This window comes from Ceratotherium simum, chromosome 1 (genome assembly GCF_057802395.1).
Source record: "Ceratotherium simum simum isolate JZ-2026a chromosome 1, ASM5780239v1, whole genome shotgun sequence".
NCBI classification, from domain to species: Eukaryota; Metazoa; Chordata; class Mammalia; order Perissodactyla; family Rhinocerotidae; genus Ceratotherium; species Ceratotherium simum.
The window spans coordinates 91,034,582-91,058,730 of NC_141900.1; the positions used below are offsets into that span (position 1 = coordinate 91,034,582).

A 24,149-nucleotide genomic window follows, 5' to 3' on the forward strand; every position below is an offset into this window, starting at 1 on the left:
GAAAACAACCACAAACGCTTAGCGCATAATCTTCCTGAATTCTTAAAATATACCAACACATACTTTTCTTTGCTTTTTACAAGAAACTGAGACCATATTATATATACTGTTCTGAATCTTGCCTTTTTTTTCTTAACAGTGTATCTTGGGTACCTGGCCGTGTAGTTAATTAATATTAATGAGAGCAGGGGTTTGGGGGGAGTTAGAGCTCTGAGGACACACTTGGTTGTGGGACTTCCCACAGGTCACTCCGCTCGTTAGGACTCCGGTTTCCCCCATTTGTAAAAGGAGGGCAGGGCACAGAGGATTCCGCGATGTAACGCCAATGAGCAGGGCACCTCAGCCCCAGCCCGCCTCGTGACTATCTGGGATGTTCTGCAAGGTCCAGCCCTCCTTGACGTGGACGGCAGCCGCCGCCAGCGCCCCCGGGAAACTCGGGCAAGCAGCACGTCCTCCTGTCGCTCCCCCGGGAGGGTGCTGATGACGAAACAGCCGGGCGGGACCAAGGGCGAGACTGGGGCGGGGCCTCAGGCGCACGGCGCGTCGTGCGTGCGAGCTGGTAGGCCAGCCGCGGCGACACGTACACGGCGCCTGCGCCCGGCCCCGCCCCCGCGGCCCAGATCCCGCCCCCGAGGCCCAGGCCCCGCCCCTCCTTCCGTGGTCCGCCGCGTCCCCTCACGGCGCTGGCGCAGCGATGGCGGAGGCCGTGGAGCGCACTGATGAGCCGGTCCGCGAGTACCTGCTCTTCCGCGGCTTCACGCGCACACTGCGGCAGCTGGACGCCGAGATCAAGGCGGACAAGGAGAGGGGCTTCCGGGTGAGGCACGGGCGCGGCGTGGGCAGGGGCGACCCCGAGGGAGCCCGGAGCGGGCTCTCCCCCAGCGCTGCCTCCGGGGCGGGAGCGGCGCTGTCACCGCGCCGGGGGACCGTCGACGTCGGCGCGTCCGGCCCTCGCTTGACAGAGGAGGAACCGAGGCCCTGAGGGGGGGACGTGACCTGCCTGAAGTGGCCCAGCGAGTCAGGAGCATCGCCGAGGCTAGAGCCCCGGTGCCCTGACTCCTGGTCCAGGCTCCGTTCTCCATCTGCCTCCCAGCAGGGGCTGGCCTGTCGTTGGCCAGGGTGGCGATGAGGTTTTAGGAGCTAAGGTTGGGTACATGGTTGAGTTTTGGCGACAGAAATATTCTAAAGTTGGCTTCCGAGGGCGCTGAGAGTAAAGGGGTCTCCAGCCCACAGTGTTAGCAATGCTCAGGTGTCTGGGATGTTTGTTTAAAATGTGTCAGTGACTCCTTGGCAGTTTTGCTTGGGCAGTTGAGGAAGCCCTTACTGTACATTTTAAAACATTATACCTCCCCTCCTCGGACATGATTTTCTGTTGAGAAGTTCTTGGAATTTATATGTGTGTGATTTGTGTGTATGTTTGCTGACCTCAGTCAGTGTTGGCAGGTGAATTGAGAGAGGCAGTGAGCCCGCAGCAAGAGCACTGGAGGGGAGTTAGGAGACCTGAGTTCCTGTCTTGCCAAAGGTAGTGGCTACTTAGTGGCAAAAGCAAATCATTCCAGCTCTCCAGGCCTCAGTGTCCTGATCTATAAAATGGGGGTGTTGGATTGGTATTGGTATCCAAAACCTTTTCCAGGTTGTGTTCTGGTGTGATTGCATCTCGCAAGGAGGTGACTTCTTTGGCTGACACTCTGAGCAGCAGCCAGGGCTTTGGTGGTGCGTTGATGACTTGGAGTCAGGCAGTGGGTCTCACCGTGAGCCTTGGAATCCTGACATGGCGGAGCTGGGAGGAGGACCGTGGAGATTGTCTCACTCGCTCTTTGTTCACTTTTCGAAATCTTAGTCAACTGAGACCAGAGAGTTGAGGTGACGTTGCCATGTTGGTTGAGTAAGTCAGGGGCAGCTCTAAGACCTGGGCCCAGATCTCCTGTTTTCTGGGCCAGAGCACTTTTACAGCTGAAGTTTCCACTCTTGTTAGTCAAACCACATATCTAACATCAGATAATAACTTAAAAGCTGTTACATTACTATGTTTTGAAAGTTTTATAGATTGCTATGTTTAAAAAAACTTAATACCCAGAAGCCACAGCACGAGGAAAAAGCTGTATTAACTGTGGAGTGAGGAGAGAATTCCCTTCTGTCCTGCGCCACCTTCTCCAGCCCATCTTTCTCTCACCAGGTGGACAAGATTGTGGACCAGCTGCAGCAGTTAATGCAGCTGTATGACTTGGCTGCTCTTCGGGATTGTTGGAGCTACCTGGAGCGTCGGCTTAGGAATTCTTTGCAAAGCAGGCCACGGAGCTCCAGAACCAGGCTGAGTGGAAGGATTGGTTTGTCCTGCCTTTCCGGCCCTCCCCAGACACCAACCCTGCCTTTACTACCTACTTTTCTCGGCACTGGGCCGCCACCTTCATTGTGTCCCTGCACAACTTCCTGAGTGTCCCGTTTCAGTGCATGCATATGCTTTCGGCTGCCTGGGGCTGTGGCCCTGTCTGAGGCATCAGCCTGAGTGTCCCGTTTCAGTGCATGCATATCCTTTCGGCTGCCTGGGGCTGTGGCCCTGTCTGAGGCATCAGACAATGTGATCAGCAGCCACTGCTCTTGATGCAATCATTTCTCTACAAAATGCCCAAGGACCACTGTCATGTTTTGTGTGAGGGGGCTGGACAGATTGTGGTTATTTTTGTCAGTTGGCCAGGGAATCATAAATCTTAGTTGTGACACTCGGCTGCTGAAGAAATAGCTGATGTGCACGGGCGGTGGGGACTGTCGTAGCGGTGGGGTGCTAGTGCCGGGCTCTGAGAGGACCCCTCAACCAGGGCTGACACGGGGATTGGTAGGCAGCTGCTTTTAGTGACACTGCCTGCCTCCAGAGCACCCTCTCTGTGCATGCCCTGTGCCCTGGAGCGTGTCACTTGCCTTTGCTGGGATTAGGTAGCAGGTGAGAATGCTTCTTGGACTGGAACTTCCTCCCTGTGTCGCTCTCTCTGACAGTGACCCCAGTGTTCCTCAACTTGTCAGAAAACAGAGTAGCTTTAAGAATGTACGTGTGGCTATCTAAGAGAGAGAGAACGTAAATAATTTACAGCCTACCATATTTACCATTTTGTCATGGAAAGCCTGCGATCCTGGGGCCCGGGGCATCCTCCCTTGCTCCTGATCTAGGCTAGACTTCTAGGGGAAGAGAAGGGAGTCTGATTTGAATGGGGCTGCCTGGTGAGTCACTGATAAATTGGGTGTGTAGAGGCCCACCACCGGAGGCTGTTTTGGCCTCTGGGACGAGTGTCTTCTGGGAGAGTGTCATGAAAGGAAGGGTGCCCTTTCCTTTCCTGTTGAGGGTGAGCGTGAATTCCTCCCCTGCCATTGTCTTTTTTCTCCCCCTGCTGCTGCTCTTCATCCTGAGGGCTTTCAAAGGAAACTAGCAGGGGGCTCAGCCCATGACCACATGGGCCCTCTAGGGAAATTGGAAAAGTCACACCAGATCTTCTCAGGACAACACAGTGCCCTGCAAACTAGGCCATGCTCCCTCCAGCCACAGTTCGCTTCCCCAGTGCTGAGGCCCTGCCTGCTGTGCCCCTCCTGACTGAAGCTGTTTGAGATGACTGGGAAAGACTGACACCCTGACCCAGAATGTGGATGTTCATGGGGTGGCATGGGGCCAGTGCTCCTGCCCTGCTGGTAGAGCAGCTGGCAGTATGCCTGGAGAGCCACTGGCTGCTGGGCTCGCTTTTAGCTGGATGTCGCTAAAGCTTAGACTGCCTGTGAAGCCCACTGGATCCTAGCTCTTTACTGCTGGTATTTGGGAAAAAACACTCAGGTTTGGATTTATGTCCTCTCTGTGGGCTGGCCGGGCAGATTGTCATGTGTCAGTGAGTCTGTCTGAACGAAATCAGGCCAGGCCCAGCGTCGAGAGAGATGATTCCATAAAGCTGTGAAGAGCCCACAGCACCGAGTCTTTCTCTGTTCCCTGCGTCTCATGTTCAAGGATGTTGCTGCTGTGTCAGCAGTGTGGGAAGGGCTTTTACTCGTTTCACAGGCAGGCTTATTCTTTAACTTCCTGCACCAGTTCCCGTGATCCTGTACTTCGATGCGGAGTGCCAGAGGACCAACCAGGTTCCAGAAGAAAATGAAGTTCCGCGCAAGAAAGGTTGTTCTGAACATGCTTGCTCCTTGGGAAATATTTCTCACGTACTTTTTCGTGTGTGAGATTAGGTAGTGGCAGTGGAGGGCTGATTAAATACAGGAAAACACTGATCTCAGATGAAAGTGTGTCACCAGAAGTCAGTGTTGGGGATTCGGGGGCTGTAACAGTCTCTGAAAACCAGAGGTGAGGTTCCTATTTTAAGTCATGTGTGTAGCGTGAACAACATAGTAACAGTAATGAGCTTCGAAGAGAAGGCTGTATGCACTCATGCCTCACAACTAACCTGTTTTCCTGTCTATTTTGTCCCCCGAGTCCTTTTCCACATCTGTATTGTTTACAGCCCAGATATAGTTTAATTGTTCTGTTCAGCTGTGTTTCTCTAGTTTGGTAAAATGCTAGCGCCAGGAGACTCACATTTGCCTTAGATTTTGCCTGAGGAGAATTTCTCTGTCCTTCAAATTAAGATAGCTTCAGAAAGAGGAAGATTTTCAGAAAAAGGAAGATTGAAAGCTGTTTAGGTTTTGGGGTTTAAGATTCTTGGGTTGTGTGTGTGGGTGTATAGTTTTCTTTAGGCGAAAGGTCAAAAATTCTGAAATTCATTTAAGACATTTTTTATGTGCGAGTTCCAAAGTCTGATTTTGTAGATTCCAAAGAGCAAAGCAGGATAGGGCAGAGCTGTTTTTCTCAGTGAATTCAGGAAGGAGCAAGTCAGATGATAAACAGAAAAAGACAAGTGGGTTTTGTGTATCTAACGGTTTTTAGTTTTCTCACCTCACGAGAGTCAGGTAACAGCGGCCACTTGCCCATTTTTCCAGTCCACGGTGAGCAGAGAGTGAGACGGGCCCTGAGGCCAAGGGCCAGGGGCCTTTTGAGCCAGTGAGGGTTGGTTTTGGATGTGACATGTCTAATCTTCCCCAGGGGAGGGATGATTAGGTGGGATTGCAGTCTGACCCGCCCCCACTCCTACGTAGCTTTTTGGGTTGCAAGCCGAAATCCACTGACTGAAGAAAGAGGAGCAACAGCCAGACGAGGAAGAGGCCGTGGTCCAACACAAATTGCCTCCTTATGTCTGCAACATGGACCGCCTGGGGGACTCGGAACTGTGAGTGTTCACTGCCCCTCGCGGGTGGGGTCCACGTCCCCGCCTGTCTCCTGTGCTCTCCCCTGGAAAGCACCTCGCCCTAACCCTCCTGCTCCTAGGGAATTGCCAGAGACCCTCCTGGCCCTCACAGTTCTTGTCTAAGCTTCTGAGGAAGGTTCCCTAGGAGTTGTTCCCCCCTCCCAGCCTCTGAGCCTGCCCAGGGAGGGGGAACTGCACAGCTCTGCCAGGGGTCTGCACATCCAGATGTGCGCAGCCTGCATAAATAAACACAACCCCTGTCGTGAAGCCTCAGGAAGTTTCTGTGCATTGAAAGGCGTGCCTTGTGGGTGGAAAGATTGGCCACCCCAGGTTGGATGCATTCAGTGGTAGAAGCATGCTCCTGTCAGGGTTTGAAGAGGTAGGCAGATTGGAGAGAGGTATTTGAGTGACCTTAGGAAACAGCCAGTTAAAGCAAAAGACCCAGGTGATGATAATCATAGTAGCAGTTGAAGAAACGGAGGCACAGACAGGTCTCAGTGATTGTGAGTCGGGATGCAAACCCAGGCAGTCAGATTCCAAACCAACACATGGCCAAGTGCTGCAGCAAGTGAAACTGTTCTAGTTTCTGAGCTAGCGCCATCTGGCGGAGATAAATGCAAGACAAAATGTAATTTAAAAATTTTTAGTAGCTATGTGAAAAAAAAATTAAAAGTGGGGCTGGCCTGGTGGCGTAGGGGTTAAGTTCAGTGCGCTTTGCTTCTGCAGCCTGGAGTTCGCCAGTTTGGATCTCTAGTGCAGACCTACGCCACTCATCAAACTGTACTGTGGCGGCAACCCACATACAAAATAGAGGAAGATGGGCACAGGGCCACTCGTCCTAGAGCAAAAAGAGGAAGACTGGCAACAGGTGTTAGCTCAGGGCCAATCTTCCTCACCAAAAAGAAAAAGTACAAGAAACAGGTGAAGTTGATTTTAATGATGTATTTTATTTAGCCCAATATATGCAAAATATCATTTCAACATGTAGTGAATATAAACAAAATATTAATATTTTCCAACTAAGTCTTGAATTCTGGCATATATTTTACAACTCCAGCACATCTCAGTTTGGCCCAACCACATTTCAGGTGCTCAGGGGCACATGTGGTCAGTGGCTGTGGGACAGCACAGCTCTGAGCTTTCCTGTGGCCCTCAAAGAAGAGCCACAGACGTCACCATTGTGCCAGATAGGCTGCCAGCTCCCTTTGGTACAAGAAATAGTACCAAGGATAATGCCACCTTAAAGCCCAGGCGTGTGGACCTGGCGAAGGCCCTGGTCACTGGCGCCGTCCATAGCCCAGTCCACAGCTAAGCCTCCCAGGTCCCCCTCCAGCCCTGTGACCTTGTGGTGTGTCTGCTTGACCAGAGCCATGGTGTGCAGCCAGAGGAACGCTTCCCTCTCCCAGTGTCCTTGTGTGGGCTTCCTGTCCTCACTGCTGCCTCAGAGTAAGAAGAGCCCCTCAGGGTTGTTGCCTTACCCAGTATCAAATGACCTCATAGTTACTGAGATGCCAGTGGTAAGAACAGCTGCCCTTGGGGCTGTTTCCATGGATCTTAGCCAGATGGGGAAAAGGGAGCCCTCTTCTAAGTCTTTCATTCTGTAATTCCAGTGTTACGAGGGCTTGCCTTCTGGGTGGCTTTATTTTGCTTCAGGTGAGACCAAGTTACTGGCCCTTGTTCCCTGCCCCATTTGGATGACTGCCTGGCAAGCTCTTTTCAGGCCACTGAAAATTAATTTATATCCTTCTCCAGAGTGAGAAGCAAGAAGGTCAAATGATAAAACATATGTGCAGATATCTCTGCTGAGCTGTCGGAGATAGGTAGATTATGATAGAATGTGACTGAATAAAATTTGGACCATTGGAATGTTATATGAATCCAGTAGTTAAGATTTTTATGAGGTTTGCTCTTAAAACAAAATAAAACATTCAATTACCAGTTATGTCATAGTAAACATTTATTTACCTACATTTGTAGCTAGAGGCAAGTTTATCTTAACCTACTTAAAGTGTTTTCTGCACAGCTGCGTCCATCAGTGTTCAGCACATTAGTATTTTTTGTTATTTTTCACCCTTCTTTAGTAAATAACTTAGATGTAATTTAAGGAGAGGCTCTCTTTCGGCAGGCTCTGATGGGTCCATAGCTGTCTGGGTGTGAATTACCCTGTCACTGTAAAAGTGGTTCTTAATTTATTGCAGTGCCCTTTGTTAATGCCTGTGTGAGTTTTCATTCTGGAATACTGTCCAGCCCCCAGCCTGGTGATGTACTGGACAAATTCTTTGCCATCTTGACTTGTGAGGGAAGCACTGCCTTTGTGCTCCTTAATGTTATATTTCCTGTCCTTGCTGGGGAAGAGTTAACAAGTGGCTTTTGTGTCACCTAGAGGAATTTGAAGTCCATCCTAAGCCTCCCTATTCCATCAGTGTGGGCCAATTGAATTGAGCACTCTTAACACCAAACGTTGAAAAGGAAAAGACACCATTTATCAGGTGTAGTGGGTGAGTAAGGAAAGAAAAGAGGGCCGCAAAGTGCCTGTCTCCCTTCTAACATTCCCCAGCTTTGGTGCCAGGCAGGATACCTCTGTGGTCCATATACTTTTTCCTTGGAATGAATGCAATATTATATGTGTTCTTTTCCCTTTTCTTCTCGGATATCTAGTTTAAAGATCTCTTGGTCAGGTTAATAAATTTGTCAAACCTGCATAATAGTTGTTTGAGGTTTTCTGAGACTTCCTCACTTGCCAGGATCCCACTATTTTGGAAAACAGCTGTCAACCCAGGAATCCAATTTTCCATCTCCTTAGCACTGTTTACGGAGCTAGCTGTGGAGTTCCCATAGGCATTTTTAGATTCAAAAAATGTGGCCTCTACTACCAGTTCTTTTGTCTTTTCAACCAAAATGTTAGAGCTTATAGAGACATGTTCGGAACTCTTAACATCTCATTTTATTTGAGTCCTCTTTTTTCTTGGTAAGTCTAGCTAAAAGTTTGTCTATTTTGTTTGTCTTTAAAAAAACAGCTCTTAATTTCCTTGATCATTTTCATTGTCTTTTTTGTCTCTATTTCATTAATTTCTACTCTGATCTTTGTTATTTCATCCTTCAGTTAACTTTGGGCTTCATTTATTCTTTTTCTAGTTCCTTGAGGAGATTGTTTATTTGAGATCTTTGTTTTTTCTTAATGTAGGCGTTTATTGCTATGAACTTGCTTTTTAGAACTGCTTTTGCTGTATCCCATAAGTTTTGATATGTTGTGTTTCCATTTTCATATGTCTCAAGATATTTTTTGATTTCTCTTGATTTCTTCTTTGATCATTGATTGTTCAGGAGCATGTTGTTTAATCTCCACGTATGTGTGAATTTTTTAGTTTTCTTCTTGTAGTTGACTTTTAGCTTTATACCATTGTGATGCTTGATATGATTTCAATCTTCTTAAATTTTTTAAGACTTGGTTTGTGGCCTAACGTGATCTATCTTGGAGAATGTTCTATGTGCACTTGAGAAGAATGTGTATTCTGCTACTTTTGGATGGAACGTTCTGTAAATGTCCATTAAGTTCATTTGATCTAGTGTATAGGTTAAGTCCAATGTTTCCTTGTTGATTTCCTGTCTGGATGATCTCTCCATTGTGAAAGTAGGGTATTAAAGTGCCCTACTATTATTGTATTGCTGCCTATTTCTCCCTTCATGTCCTTTAGTATTTGCTTTATATATTTAGGTCTTCCTATGTCAGGTGCATAAATATTTACAAATGTTTTATCTTCTTGTTGGATTGATCCCTTTGTCATTATATAATGACCTTGTCTCTTATTACAGTCTTTGGCTTGAAATCTGTTTTGTCTGATATAAGTTTAGCTACCCCTGTGGAATTCTTCAGTCTAATTTGCCCTCTGGATCAGTAGATATGGAGAGGAATCAATGGATTTATGTAATGAGGGCTGTCAGACTTAGGTCACATCCCAGGGAGTAAGCACAGGCCCCCTGGGACCCATGTGAGGGGTGTCATGGTTACCTCATGACCTCTCTGTTATCAGTTGTCTTGATCATGTCTTGCTTCTGGGAAGATGAGAGAAGTCTTCTTCCACTTTCTAAATCTGTGGAACCTGTTCAGTGTTCCATGGACCATGGGATACTTCTCAAGAATGGCCGGAAGCACTGAGAGAAGGGCCTTTTCTTGGTTATGTTGTGTAGCTCCAGGATTATGACATTTCTTCTTATCTTTTCTGTTCAGTGTCCTTTTCTGCCAAGTGCTCCCTTTATGGTATTGCTTTTCTCGGCTTTCTCAGAGCATGAAGTTTGCTGTCAGATCTGGGTGCGAATCCCAGCTCCGACAAGTTCTCCCTGTGTAGAGCAAGTAACTTAACCTCTCTAAGCCTCAGTTCCTCAAGTTAAAATCATGTTCTCATCTTTAAGGGGATGTTTGTGAAGTTCTTATCATGGTGCTTTACGTATGGTAAACATTCAATGAGTGATATATGTTGGCTCTATTATCATTATTGTTGTTGTTGGTTATCTTCTTATTTCTTTTCTCTTGAACAAGAACCCTACTTCTCCCAAAATAAGCCAGAATTCAGAGAACAAATACTTTCTCTAGAAGAAACATCTATTACAAGCATAAGTAGATACCGCTGGAGGTGACCTCGGTCAGAAAAACAAAAATAACAAATACCCTGTAGGTCAGCCACAGTTAGGCTCCAGGTAAACTTATTGTCCTTTAAAATTTCATTTCTTAACACATATTCACATGACTCCAAGGTCCCAAGGAATCTATGTTAATCATTTTAAGTTGTTTATTCTTAACATAAGAAGTAACAAGTTAAAGAACTAGAAAGGAACAAGCAGACTGTGGTTGAGTTTATTCTCTTAGTCGCACCCTTGGCCCGAAACGAGAGAGGGTATTGTGTTTCTTTTTCCCTCCAGATTGTATGTTGCATAAATATTTTTATTTTGTTGCCCAAACATATAGTTGATGTAAATGTTTATCACACCAAGCACAGGGCATGACCTGCGTCATATTCATCGCATAGTAAGTGCTCGTCTCCTCCCCCTTAACTAAAGTTCACTGTTCAGATCAGATGAAGGAGATAGATGTATATCTACCTCCAGGTGACAGCTGTGGCAGGCTGAGGGGTGCTGGCGACCTGTCCTCTCATGATGGGGACTAGAGCACGGAGAGGAGGAGGTCTAGAGTTGCCCATGTTTCACTCTTGACCTTGCCCACCAGGTGAGATGGTAACATTTTAACGCCCTGCTCAGCACGGCCAGGGAGGTCCCCTACCCAGGAGCTGTTGGGTAAAGATGCTGCTGCCTGGCTCCTGCTCCCCTCCTGGTCCACGTGTCACAGCCTGGGCACAAACGAGAAGAGACTTACAGCCTGTTGTCTCCCCTTCCAGAAGGCTAAGGGAGCAGACCCAGCGTGTGGTCCCAAACACGGGAAGAGTCTCTTCAGCAGACTGGCCACCGGGGAGTCCAGCTGGTCGCAGCACCGGCAGTGGTGCCTGCAGGATCACAGAAAGGAGAGGAAGGAGCTTCTCTCCACTTTGCAGGTACGGCTTGTCCTCTCCCCCCACCGCGGGGACAGCACACGGCTACCGTGGATGGCCGTGGGAATTGTGGGGGTGCAGGGCCCGCTCTTACCTCTCTTGATTATGCTGCTGTGTAGAGCATGGTTTTGCCTAACTGGGTTTAATTGCTTGTGCTTTGGTTGTTTTGCTGATATTGTGCCTGGCTCTTCTGTGGTCCCTTTTCCCCATGTAGCATTTCCCTAAGTAGGGGCCATAAGATGCCAACTGAAAATGTTCCCACAAGATGAGTTCCGTGATTGAAGTGGTCTGGGACCCCTTACGTACTGCGTTCTTCCCCAAAGTTAACTGTGCATATTAATGGTAGCATGTTGCAGGCTCTCAGACTCCACAGAGACCTGTTGCCCTTGATTTAACCCTGAATCCCCGAGACTTGCTTGATCCCAGGAGCCTTTCCTCCTGAGCCCCCTGAGGCCCATCTGCTGAAGTGGCGTCCCTGAGGGCGACATGCACACACAGTGTAGTGCTGCAGCACAGGCCCTGGGCATGCTGTCCCTGAGACTCCCCTCACTGCTGAATGTGGGTTGGGGTCTGCTCTTCCTGGCAGTGTGAGCTGCCTCCTTTTCCTTCAAATACTCTGGGTTGAAGACAAAAGCCTGAGGGATTTACTGCTTAAGCACCTTGTTGTCCGGTTATCAGGAGATGAATGCCTATTTTAAAGGCATTTCTGCCGATTCCCAGCCCTCTAGGGTTCCAGGTTGATGGTAATAGACACTTATGACTCCGATCTCAAATCCTCCTGTCCGGCGCTGTAGGATTAAAGACACTCCTGAGCTCAGCCACTCCCATAGGGCACTTTTCTGAGCTCCAGTCTCTCTTCTCTGTTATTATTTTGCTGTAGAACTGCTCTTCCTGTGACCCTGGGGAGCGCTTAGAGGAGCATCAGGAGCTCCGGGGGTGGTGGTGATGCCAGCTGATGCCCTGGCCTGGGTTATGTCTGGGTGAGCGGGTGGTAATCATGGTGGCCACCACTTAGTGCACCAGGAGCAGAGACAAGGGCCGCTGCAGACCCTGGGTGCCAGGGCATGTGGGGTGCCCTCTGGCCTCTGGCCTTGCTCTGGCTCTGCTGCTGTCCATGGGTCTCTGTCTTTATGCCTGGCCAGTGGCCTCAGTGTCTCAGTGACCCCCTCCCAGTAGGAGGTGCTGGCTGGCGTGGTGGTGTACTGCTGAGGGGCCAGCTTACCTCTGACTGACCTGGCTTCACGTCCAAGTCCTGCCCCTGGCCAGCTCTTGACCTTGAGCAAGTTACTTAACTGATGCTGCTTTCAGTCATAGTTTCCACAGCTGTAAAATGGCATTAATGATAGGATCCACATGGTTTGGGGGAGGATTAAGTGAGAGAATCAGTCGTATTCACACAGTGTCTGGCTCACAGTAGGCACTCACTAACCGACTTCTGTCATCATTGGCCTGGCCTGTCAAGATGGTGTGTATCCTGAGTCCCCTCAGCTCTGACAGGGAGGGGCGCCCGTGGCCCACTCCTCCCTCAGCAGGGCCTGTGTGAGGAGCAGGGTCTCTAGAAAGGGGCCGTCAGTGAAGCAGGCACCACCTCTCCTGGGGTGAGCTGGGCGCTGCTCTCGCCATTCAGAGCTCTCTCCTCTAGACTCTGAGACCACCGCGAGCCCCCTCAGAGTGCTGCGGCCTGGTGTTCTAGATGTCCCGCAGTGTGCCCCAGGTGTGGCGAATGGCTGGGTCCAGCACAGACAGCCACAGCTGACTTGTCCCCACTTTGCTTGGCACAGTGTGTCGAGAAGAAGCCTGAAGCTAGTGGCCCAGAGGGAGAGCCCTGCCCAGAGCTCCACATGGAGGCCCTGGAGACGCTGACGCGGGCTTCCACAGCAGGCCCTGAGGGCGGAGGGGTCCGCTCCAAGCAGCTGTTCATCGTGCTGGGGCAGGAGGAGTATGGAGAGCACCACTCCTCCATCATGCACTGCAGGTGGGTTTGGGCCAGGGGTGAGGCCCACCAGGGAAAACGCTGACCAGGGTGGGGGCTGGTCTTTTCAGGCTGTGCGTGTGAGGTGTGGCCGGCAGGAGGATGGGGGACGAATGGAGGTACAGATGGTGGAATGGTCCCTGAAGGACCGTGCTCACCCCTGAACAGTCAGAGGAGGACTGGGCAGCTGTCATCGGGGGCTCCTGCTCAGAGCTGCTGTTGGCTTGGTCAACCCCTCTATCCTTCCTAACTGTGGGAGTCTGGGTTTTAGGAACAAGTTACCTTTTATTTTAACCCTCTAAGACTTACTCAATTTTAATTTGCTTTATGTGGGTACTTTTAGGTAAATATTTTACATGGTAAACGCATGACCTTTCATGAACAAGCCCTCCCGGGGTGTCATGTTCAGAGGGTCAGTGGGTTCCTTGCTCTGACAGCCCTGATGGGCTCCAGAGCTGTGATGCAGGAGGCTCTCCGTCTCCAGAGCCTGCAATGGCTGAGCGCGGGGTCAGGTTGCCCGCTGTTCTGTCCTCAGGGTTTACTACTGGGCTTAGCAGACAATGGGTGCTTCATAGCTAGTTCTTGGATGAATAAATATTTCTAGAAATCGTCCATGCCCACCTTTGGAGTATAGGCACTTTGGGATTATTTTTTAAAACAGTAGGAAAGTCAGAACATCCATCCTCTGGGCTTTAGCTGAGGAGGACGGCAGACTGAGGCAAGGATGCTAACAGCTTCCCTCTTTTTTTGTCCTTAGAGTGGACTGCTCAGGGCGGAGGGTCACCAGCTTGTAGATGGGGTCATCAAAGTGTGGTCCTTCAGCCCCATCATGCAGACCAAAGCGTCGTCCATTTCCAAGTTGCCGCTGCTCTCTCTGGAGTGGGCTGCCAAGCAGGACAGGCTGGTGAGTAACGTCTTGCCTCGTTGCTCGCTCTGTGCTCTAAGTGACGAGTTCCCCAGGGCTCTCCACCCAGCTCTGCCACCACAGGCCAAGTTGAGGCAGCTAAACCAGACCCCCTCCCTTCTCTCTGTCATTGGGAATTTGGGGACCACACATCCAAGACTGTCCCAGCGGGCATCTGTCGGGGGGTGGCAGGGAGGTTACTGGATTCACAAGAATTGTGATTAGACTGCATGGGACCTGGAGAACGCTCTCCCGTCAGATGGCAGAGGCCTTCTTCCCACCTGTGGTGATCTGGCCCGCTTCTCCATCTGCCTGGGGAGGGACTGGCTTACTTCCTGTTCTCCCCCAGGAGCTCCTGTCGTCTTTCCGCGGTTTCTAACAACCCACTTTGAACATTCTCAGCTGCCCCCTCCGACTGCTAAGACCCCTCCCTGTGCCAGGCCCCAAGGGAAGCACCTTAAGCTGGTGGGGGTGGTGTCCTATTTCATGGTTCCCAGGTCTAATGCATTTGTGTTAGTACAGGGTTCATCTTCCTTCTGGACTTTAATATTTGTGATAGGATTTGTAGTTAAGGAGGTAAAGTTGATTTATAGTTTTTTCTTTCATTATATTCCATTTTGAGGGGATCATACCAGGCAGCCCAAGGGGCAAACCTTGTTTTTTTATAATTTTTGACAACTGCAGGAATTATCCTTATGGTACTAGGATCTTGGGGCTTACCCTGTACCACTGTAATTTGCCAAGTGAATGCTGAGGTCCTGATGTAGGGAACATTCCTGGGGGACACCCTCAGACCTGCTTCTGGTGCTTTCTTCTGGCAGCAGTCATTATTACCTTTGAAGCTTTTCACCAAATAAATCACAAATTCCTGAAGGCAAGGATAGCTTCTTCTATTTCTTCTGGAGGCCTTCACAGGCCCAGAGCTGGAGCTGTCCCCAGAATCTGCACATGGGCCAGTGACCCAGGTGTGGTGAGCACCGGGACCAGTACCTAGGGAAGTGGTGGTGAGGAGGTCAGGAGCAAGAAGGAAGGGCTGGAACAGCTGGGCTTTAAAACTGAAAGAAAGGGAGGGAAGATCCGAGGGTCTCATTTAATCAGCCAGAACATTCCCACTGCCTTGTGTCTGTGGTGATACCTCTCTGCCGTCCACAGATCCTTTTGTGATTGTGCTTGTGTTCAAGGTCAGCTCTGATGTCTTTATTTAAATGTGAAATGAGGTCCTTTTTAGCCAGATTTCAGAGAACTACCTGGATAAGTGGAGGGGCCTCACCCCTGCAGCCTGACCAGACCCGTACCTCACAGGAGCAGGCCTGGCTCCACGTGGTCCTCCCTGACCGGGCCTGACCCCATGCTGTTCTTCACACCTGCCGCCCCTTCTCATTCCAGTTCTTGCTGGGCAGTGGTGTGGGGACAGTGCGCCTTTATGACACGGAAGCCAAGAAGAATCTCTGTGAAATCACTGTCAACGACGATATGCCCAGGTGAGCTGGAGGCCACACCCCCCACTCACTGTGCTCTGCGGGGCCTGGTCCTTTGCTGAGCCTTCTGCCCCACCTCCTGTGGCGGGCCCCAGCCTCAGAGCCGAAGCTCATCCTTCCCCTGCGCCGGCGGAGTGCTGACCCTGCCCCACCCTGTCTGTTGCAGAATCCTGTCTCTCGCCTGCAGCCCCAGCGGGGCCTCTTTCGTCTGTTCAGCTGCAGCTCCGAGCCTCGCTTCTCAGGTGGACTTCTCGGCACCAGACATCGGCAGCAAGGGCACTAACCAGGTTCCTGGCAAGCTGCTGCTGTGGGACACGAAAACCATGAAGCAGCAGGTGCGGGCCCTGCCCCCGCGGGTCACCCTCCCAGGACTCGATTTCTGAGAGTCTCTTCGCTCTCTTTGCTTTGGTCTCCTCAGGTTTTGATTTATGAGGAAATTTCAAAGTTCAAGTGTTGAAAAGGAGTAATACTCCAGCTGGGCAGATTGCTAGCAACTTAAGTCATTCAGAATTGTGCCACAAACTGAGAAGTCACACAGAGCCTATGAGAGGGCCCTTGTGGTTTATGTAAAAAATTTTTTAATTTAATTTTTGTTTATATGTAAAGACTTTATTTTTGAGCAGTTTTAGGTTCACAGCAAGACTGAGAGGAAGGTACAGAGATTTCCCGTATACTCCCTGCCCCTTCACATGCATGGCCTCCACAGCTATCAACACCCCACCAGAGTGTGGTACGTTTGTTACAATTGATGCATCTACACTGACTCAACATAATCACCCAAAGTCCGTAGTTTACATTAGGGTTCATTCTTGGTGTTGAACATTGTGTGGGTTTGGACAAATGTGTAATGACATGTATCCCCCCTTATAGTATCATACAGGGGATTTTCACTGCCCTAAAAATCCTCTGCTCCACCTATTCATCTCCCTCACCCCACAACCCCTGGTAACTGCGGTCTTATACTGTCTCCATAGTTTTGCTTTTTCCAGAATATCGTATAGTTGGAATCACACAGCCTTTTCAGATTGGCTTCTTTCACTTAATATTGTGATTCCAGTGGTTATTTTGGGGAGACGACTGGAGTCTCCTTCTGACTCCCTGTTAGCTTAGAATTGCATAAAAATGACAGCAGCACTTGGAGTAGTGAGGACACATGCGTATTCTGAGAAGCAACAGAACTGTGAAAGCTTGCTCACGGGGCCATGTGGCCCACCTTCCTCAGGAGCTGAGGACCCGTTCCCATGCAGAACAGGAGATGCCTGCAGCTGTGACCCTAACACCTAGAGAGATTCATTGATGTCTGAAGTCACCTCTGTAAAAGGCAGTGATGTTCCTTGTTAAAATTAGTGTTGGTGCTCAAAAGTGGTGTGGCCCTTATGTTGAACAGATTGTTTCCTGATGTTGCTGGACGCTTGCAGGGTCCCTGTCTCATAGGTGCCCTGTGTTCCAAGTGTTCAGTTTGCACCTTACTGCATCTGCTGGTACAGATGGTGTAAATTCCCAATGGGAAGTCTCACAGGTGTCTCAGGCCTATGAGGGCCACACCCGAATTCTTGACCAACATGCCTCGCCACACCTGTTCTCCTCTAGTCTTCCTGCATCCCACTGAGAAACAGTGCGTTTCCGGGCCCATCCTTCTCCCTCACCCAACACCACCAATCTATGAGCAAACGTTGTCAGTTCCACCTCCCAAATGTCTTCCCAGTCTGACCACTTCTCTGCACTTCCAGGGACACACCCTAGACCCACTGTCTAGTGCCCCTCAGCCGGACAGCTGCAGGACCTCCTGCTGTGGCACCCACCCCCCGTCTCCCCACCACCACCTAGGGGACAGGCAGACACTGCAGCACGTCACGCTCCTTCCTGCTCTTCCAGGTTTCCCATCCCCTGTCCCTCAAGGCCCTGCACGCTGCCCCTCCCCACACTCCGGCCTCCTGGTGCTTCCTGCCCTTCTCATCCTGCAGCCGCAGGCCCTTCCTGTGTGCTGCCCCCTTTCCAGAGGCTTCTTACCCCACCCTGTCTGGCAGACATCTGTCCTCCAGCATCTCTTAGAAGCTTTCCTGTTTACAACCCAGTTTGGTTAGTTCCTTCTTAATCTTGCTGTTTTCCTCAAGGCACTTACCATGATTTCTAATTTTATGTTTACTTGTTATTCTAAAATTTCAAATTAAATATTGAATACATATATAAGAATATTGAAATTGTAGATATATGGTATAATGAGAATAAAAGTAGTAAAATAAGCACCTATATACACAACAGTTTAAAAATGAAACATTACCAATACTTTTTATGCTCCTGTGTGCCCCTCCCTAGTCTTGGTCTCTTCCCCCTACCAGAGACAACTGTCTTGAATTTTGGTTTATTATTGCACTACATTTACTTTTTATTTTTATTTTTTGTACCAGCTCCAGTTCTCCCTGGATCTGGAGCCCATTGGTATCAACTGCATGGCCTTCAATCACAACGGGAACCTGCTGGTCACAGGGGCAGCTGACGGCGTCATCCAGCTGTTTGGTAAGTAGGTGTGCTCACGGCAATCCTGGTCCCCTCCTTAAATGTCTCAGAGAAGAGAGTTGAATTTTTGCCAGCTAGACTAGAGGCTGTTGCAAACCCGATTCAAGATGCTCACAATAGAGCTTAACTTTGGTCAGGGTCTGCTGTTTCCAGAGCACCCTCTGTAATCACCTTGCACATGGTCAGTGTCAGTGGACGCGGGAGAGTGGAGCTTAGCGGTCCTTCAGTCTTGAGGTGTTGCATCTGAGTCCTCAGGCCTGAGTGAGATCCAAGAAGACACATGAGCTGATGTTGTCCTGTCCTCTCGGTGCGGCTAGTTCATTCTCCCCATAAAAGCATTAGAACAGGGCCGGCCTGGTGGCTTAGTGGTTAAGTGAGCGCTCCGCTATTGGCGGCCTGGGTTCCGATTCCGGGCGCACACCGACGCACCATTTCGCCGGCCCTGCTGAGGCTGCATCCCACATATAGCAGCTAGAAGGATGTGTAACTATGACATGCAACTATCTACTGGGGCTTTGGGGAAAAAAGGAGGAGGATTGGCAATAGATATTAGCTCAGAGCCAGTCTTCCTCAGCAAAAAGAGGGGGATTAGCATGGATGTTAGCTCAGGGCTGATCTCCCTCACACACACAAAAGAAGTGTTAGAACGTTGTAGATGGGAATCATCTGGCATGCTGTTTAAAGATGCTTATGCCAGTCCTGTCACAGGAGACCTGGACTCAGAGGGTCAGGGATGGGACTAGGGACTGTATCTTTAACAGATCCCCAGGGTCCCCTGGTGGGAAGTTACAGAGGCCTCCTAGGAAGGACTTGTGTGTCCTCCTAGACAAACGGGCTCTGCCCAGGGATTCCGGAACCTTACTTTTGACCCAGTGGAAGAAGCTGCTTGTGGGGCTCAGAGGCAGCCTGGCCTCTTCAGCAGACGTCAGCCCTGTGACCGCTGTCAGGTCCTGGAGGCACTCTGCCTCCAGAACAGCTCCCACCCACTGGGCAGAGGGCAAGGGGTGCCTCCTGTCATGGGCAGATGCCTCCCCAGGGCCCGGGCGGGAATCTCAGCGGCGTCTGTTGCCTCAGATATGCAGCAGCATGAGTGCGCTATGAGCTGGAAGGCCCACTGCGAGGAGGTCTACTCCGTGGAGTTCAGCTACGATGAGAACACCGTGTACAGCATCGGCGAGGACAGGAAGGTAGGTGAGCAGGGTCCAGATCAGGAACTTCCTTCCCTCTGGCTTAGGCATCAGAGATTCCAGAACACACCAGGATAGCATGATGGGCTGGGTTTAAATCCTGACCATTCCTTTTACTGGCTCTAACCTTGGGCCTTTCTTTGCCCAATTTTGTCATCCGTAAAATAGGGGTACTAATAGTAACCAATCGGAGAGGATCTTTGTGAGGTGTAAATGAGTTGACTTGGCATTGGCTATTCTTATGAAAGGGGACTGTCCACATCCTTTTTCCTTGTGGTAGCAAAGTGACTCATCCCACCGTAGATGGGTCTAGATCTGGGACCAGGTTGTGCTATGGTGAGCATGGTTGTTGGGTGGTCACAGCATGGATGTGTCAAGTTTGCCGGCGGGTGGGGACAGCTTCCCAGAGGCAGCTGTGTAGGCCTGAGCAGAGTCAAGATATGTTGTGAAAAGGAAGCTGGGGGAAAAAAGTAAAATTGAGTGCTCTCTTGTAGATTTTCTACAGGGTGGGGCAGGCAGAGGTGGGAGAAAGACTTGCTTTTCATGTATGCTCTCCTGGACGTTTTGGATTTTATACTATCTACCAGTATTATCCTTTGTTCATACAATTCCTCCTGTGTTTTTGTGAGCTCTCCCAGTGTCCTTCCTTCCCAGTTGCAAGAATCAATAAATCCCATCTCGCATTTTTGAGTTACACTTTTCTCATTTCCAGCCAAAAGTGCCCTAACCAATTCCACAGAGATCTCCTCTGTGGCTCAGCAGGGAATTTGGAGGTTGTGGCCAATCCCCCTGCTGCTCCAGGGCAGAGCTGTCTGACTTATTTCACTTAGCATAATGTTCCTGAAGTCCATTCATGTTGTTGCAAATCACAAGATTTCATTCGTTTTTATGGCAGGATAATATTCCATCGTGTATATATATATATATACCACATATCTTCATGTATTCATCCATCAATGGACACTTACGTTGTTTCCATATCTCGGCTATTGTAAATAATGCTGCAATGCACATGGGGATGTATATATCTTTTTGAATTAGTGTTTTCATTTTCTTCAGATATATACCCAGAAGTAGAATTGCTGGATCATACGGTAGTTCTGTTTTTAAATTTTTGAGGAAACTCCATACTGCTTTCCATGTTGGTTGTACCAATTTACATTCCCAGCAGCAGTGCAGACAGTTCTGCTTACATGCTGGTTTCTGTGGCACCCTTCAGACACTCTCCTGAGGAATCCTGGGAGCAGAGGGTAAGCTGGCACACTCCCACCTCACCTATCCTATCATGTTCCAGTCTCGGCCAGAAGGGGAGGTAGCGAGTATAGGAGGAAGTGCAGAACTTTGTGCCAATCCCACAGGGGAGGCTGTAGACCTCTGATGCCTTCGTAGTCTCCTCAGACTGCTCGTGGATTTGATTCCATGCCAAGAGGCCTCTCTCCTCTGGACTTCCTAATAGGAGACAGTGAGCAGTCAAGGCCAGGCCCTGATGGAGCTGGGCCGAGGTGGGCTGGAGGGAGCCTCTGCTGCCCTCTGCAGGCACTCATGAGGTCTCCTCTCAATGCCCTCCACCTGCCAAAAGGGCCTCCTCCTCCTCCTCCTCCAAGCCCATCTGAAGAATCACAGCTCAGCTCATCAGACATCCCCTGAGCTCCCACTGTGGGGCTGACATGGTGCAGAGCTCCGAGGTAGGATCCGTATATGAACCACCATCCTCTCCTCATCTTTAGGAGTAGGCCTCTCTGCATTTAATGTTTCTGGAATGCAGATGCATTTTATACTTGGGAGAGAGAAGAAAGGTTGAAAATAGAATACTGTGAAGCAGGGGCTAGCATAGAGGTCCTGTCGAGAGGCTGTGCCAGGATCAAGAAGGCAGCATTGAAACCCATCTGGGATGGCAGCTCTGCACTCTTCACCTTCAGTGTCCTCAGCACTTATAGACTCAGTTTGCTCATCATCACATTTGTTACTGTGTATTGTAATTGTTTGTTTTCTTGTTTCTCTGCCCTATTAGCCTGTGGACTTCCGGAAGGCAGTGGGCATGTCTTTCTGCTCTTTGTATTCTCAGTACATAGCATCTGGAGTACAACAAGTGCTCAATGGGTTTTTATTGAAAATATGAATGAATGAGTGAATGAATACGTGTGTTCTCTCCCTCACCAACTAGACTGCAGGCTCTGGGGATGGGGTTGTATCTTTTTGGTTTTGCTTCTGGTGCATTTCTCACCTCAGAGCTGTGTTATAGACTGAATTGTGTCCCCCCAGAAATCATATGTTGATGCCTTAACCCCCCATATTTCAGAATGTGCCTTATTTGGTGATAGGTCCTTTAAAGATGTGATTAAGTTAAAGATAAGGTCATTAGGATGGGCCCTAATCTAATCTGACTGATGTCTTTCTAAGAAGAGGAGATTAGAACATGGAGACAGCAGGTCTGCACATACACAGAGGAGAAGGCACATGAGAACACAGCAAGAAGGTGGCCCTCTGGAGCCAAGGAGAGAGGTCTCAGGAGAAACCAACCCTGCCAACTCCTTGATCTCAGCCTTCTAGCATCCAGACTGTGAGAAAATACATTTCAGTTGTTTAAGCCCCCCCAGTCTGTGGTATTTTGTTATGGCAACCCTAGAAAGCTAATACATGCCTTTACACCCCACTCAGACCCAGGGCCTCCTCAAGGTATGCTGTGGCCAGCTTGACATGGTAATCCGGGGCAGAGAGGCAATGTGGGTGGCCAAATACTGACCATCTACCCAAACGGCTAGCTTATAGGCAAAAGTGAGCCCTACCTGGGATGGTGTTGTCCAGTAGAAAGCCCAGAAATCCCCCTACAAACATGTCCGTGGTCAGCAGCACCTGGATGACCTGGTCCAGTTGGAGAATTCCTAGAGTCGAGACAAAAGTGACAGAGATTCCTGGGGACAAAAGGCCCCACTGGCTCTTCCACTGGAGTGGTCACAGTCTAGAGGATGGAGAATCACCTGTGTGGAGCATCTCAGCGTTCCTGTTCACCCATTTGGAAATGGCAATCCCACAGAAGATGGAGAAGCCAAAGACAAAAGTGTTCCTGGACAAGTTCATGTCCACGTACTGCAGGAGAGAGGCCCCCATGGCAAACCCAGAAGCATTGGCACCTGTACTGCACGTCAATCTAACATCCCTCAAAAGCCCCCTCCCCTCCCACCACCACCAGAGTCGGGAGGAAGGCTGGAATCAGAGTGACACATGCTCTCAGTGGGCCAGCCAGGCCCCAATTCCAACTTGACCTTGGGAGTTTAGTGGTTTAGATGATCTAATGCAAGCTGATGCAATTTCTGTTTTTCAGATGTTTGGATGATACTGGCTATTTATTTCTTCCATTTGAAGGCCAGTGTGGTTCCTGGGACCATTCATCTCATCCCCATGGGCTCCTCTCAGGGGATGCAGTGCTACTGCTTTTCCAAGGGTGCCTTGCCTCTCCTGCAGATTGGAAATCCCCAATGCCGTGAGGATCCCAAACGTCACCAGGAACATGCCTCTGATCACAGGGGTTGGGATAGTGGCAAAGGAAGCCCTGATCTTCCCCAATACTCCCATTAGGAGCAGCACACAGCCCGGAGTGACATTCACCATCCTGCTCACCACCTGCAGCGCTCAAGGAGATGGGTGACAAGGAGCTCAGCACCAGCCAGGCCACAAGTCCAGAGGCCTCTGCCCTGCTCCCGGGGCACCTGGAACATCACTCCAGTGGACTTGCAGGAACACCACCTAACCCCAAAATGGTGCCCCCTGTGCTCCCACATGGGGTTTGGGAAAGGATGAGGGTGTGACCTTGGATCCCGGCCTCTGCCCTCACCTCTCCACTCGGCTGCTCTCACACTTGTCTTCAAGTCCTGACTCAAATGCTCGTCCTCTAAGAAGCCGTTACAGCGAGGCAAGAAGTCTCTAGGGAGGCAGTGGCCAAGTGCTTAAGAATGGAGGTTTGAGAGTCAATCCCAGCTCTGCCTCTAACTAGCTGTGTGGCTTTGGGTACATTACCTAACCTCTCCAAATGTCAGCCTCCACAAACCAAATGGTATTAATAATATTTACTTCACACACTCACTGTATGAGACCAGCATTACCCTGATACCAAAGCCAGATAAAGATACTACAAGAAAACTACAGACCAATATCCTTGATGAATATAGATGCAAAAATTCTCAACAAAATATTAGCTAACTGGACTCAACAGCACATTAAAAGGACCATGAGTAAGTGGGATGTATTCCAGGGATGCAAGGATGGTTCAACATTTGCAAATCCATCAATGTGTTACACCACACTGACAAAGAAAGATAAAATCATATGATCATCTCAATAGATGCAGAGAAAGCATTCAAGAAAATTCAACATTCTTTCAAGATAAAAACTCTCAACAAATTGGGTATAGAAGGAATATACCTCAAGACAATAAAAGCCGTAAGTGACAAACCCATAGCTAATATCATACTCAACCCTGAAAGGTTGAAAACTTTCCCTCTAAGATCAGGAAGACAAGGGTGCCCACTTTTTCTACTCCTATTCAACATAGGAGTGGAACATAGTACTGGAAGTCTCAGCTAGAGCAATCAGGTAAGATAAAGAAATAAAAGGCATCCAAATCAGAAAGGAAGAAGTAAAATTGTCTTTATTTGCAGATGATATGCTCTTATGTATAGAGAATGTGTAAAAAACACTCAACCAAGTAACTGTTAGAACTAATCAACGAACCAGTAAAGTTGCAGAATACAAAAACCGACATACAGAATCAGTTGCATTTCTATACACTAACAGCATAATATCTGAAAAAAAAATAAAACTATCCTCTCCCAATAGCATCAAAAACAATAAAATACTTAGGAATAAATTTAACCAAGGAAATGAAAGATCTGTACAATAAAAACTATACGACTCTGATGAAAGAAATTGAAGAAGACACAAATAAATGGAAGGATATCTCACATTCATGGATCTGAAGGCTTAATATCGTTAAAATGTCCATGCTGTATTTACCCAAAGAACTTGAAATCAACAATTCAAAGAGACTTATGCACCTCTAAGTTCATTGCAGCATTATTAACAATAGCCAAGATGTCTAAGCAACCCAAGTGCCTTTCCACTGATGAATGGTTAAAGAAGATGTGTTATACATATACACCATTGAATACTACTCAGCCATAAAAAAAGACAAAATCATCCCATTCACAACAACATGGATGAAACTTGAGGGTATCATGTTAAGTGAGATAAGCCAGACAGAGAAAGACAAACACTATAGGATTTCACTGATGTG

General features: G+C 49.0%; 1 protein-coding gene and 1 pseudogene across 2 annotated transcripts in view; one reads left to right on the forward strand and one right to left on the reverse strand.

Moving 5' to 3' along the window:
- The first annotated feature begins 652 nt into the window (after positions 1-652).
- LOC101397583 (WD repeat-containing protein 91-like) overlaps positions 653-24,149 on the forward strand; it is a 50,994-nt pseudogene continuing 27,497 nt past the window's right edge. The window contains exons 1-12 of the transcript XR_015552224.1: positions 653-817; positions 2,177-2,455; positions 4,061-4,144; positions 5,087-5,243; positions 6,628-6,726; positions 8,836-8,847; positions 10,603-10,804; positions 12,583-12,776; positions 13,531-13,677; positions 15,064-15,158; positions 15,322-15,490; positions 17,564-17,672. The product of XR_015552224.1 is annotated as a WD repeat-containing protein 91-like (transcript). The remainder of the gene's footprint in view (positions 818-2,176; positions 2,456-4,060; positions 4,145-5,086; positions 5,244-6,627; positions 6,727-8,835; positions 8,848-10,602; positions 10,805-12,582; positions 12,777-13,530; positions 13,678-15,063; positions 15,159-15,321; positions 15,491-17,563; positions 17,673-24,149) is intronic.
- Positions 20,049-24,149, reverse strand: part of LOC101395853 (solute carrier family 23 member 1-like) — a 54,614-nt gene continuing 50,513 nt past the window's right edge. Inside the window, exons 9-12 of the mRNA XM_087431134.1 lie at positions 22,289-22,480; positions 21,838-21,946; positions 21,646-21,741; positions 20,049-20,308 (exon numbers count right to left, since the gene is read on the reverse strand). Of these exons, the coding sequence (XP_087287260.1) occupies positions 20,049-20,308; positions 21,646-21,741; positions 21,838-21,946; positions 22,289-22,480 (657 nt within the window). The remainder of the gene's footprint in view (positions 20,309-21,645; positions 21,742-21,837; positions 21,947-22,288; positions 22,481-24,149) is intronic.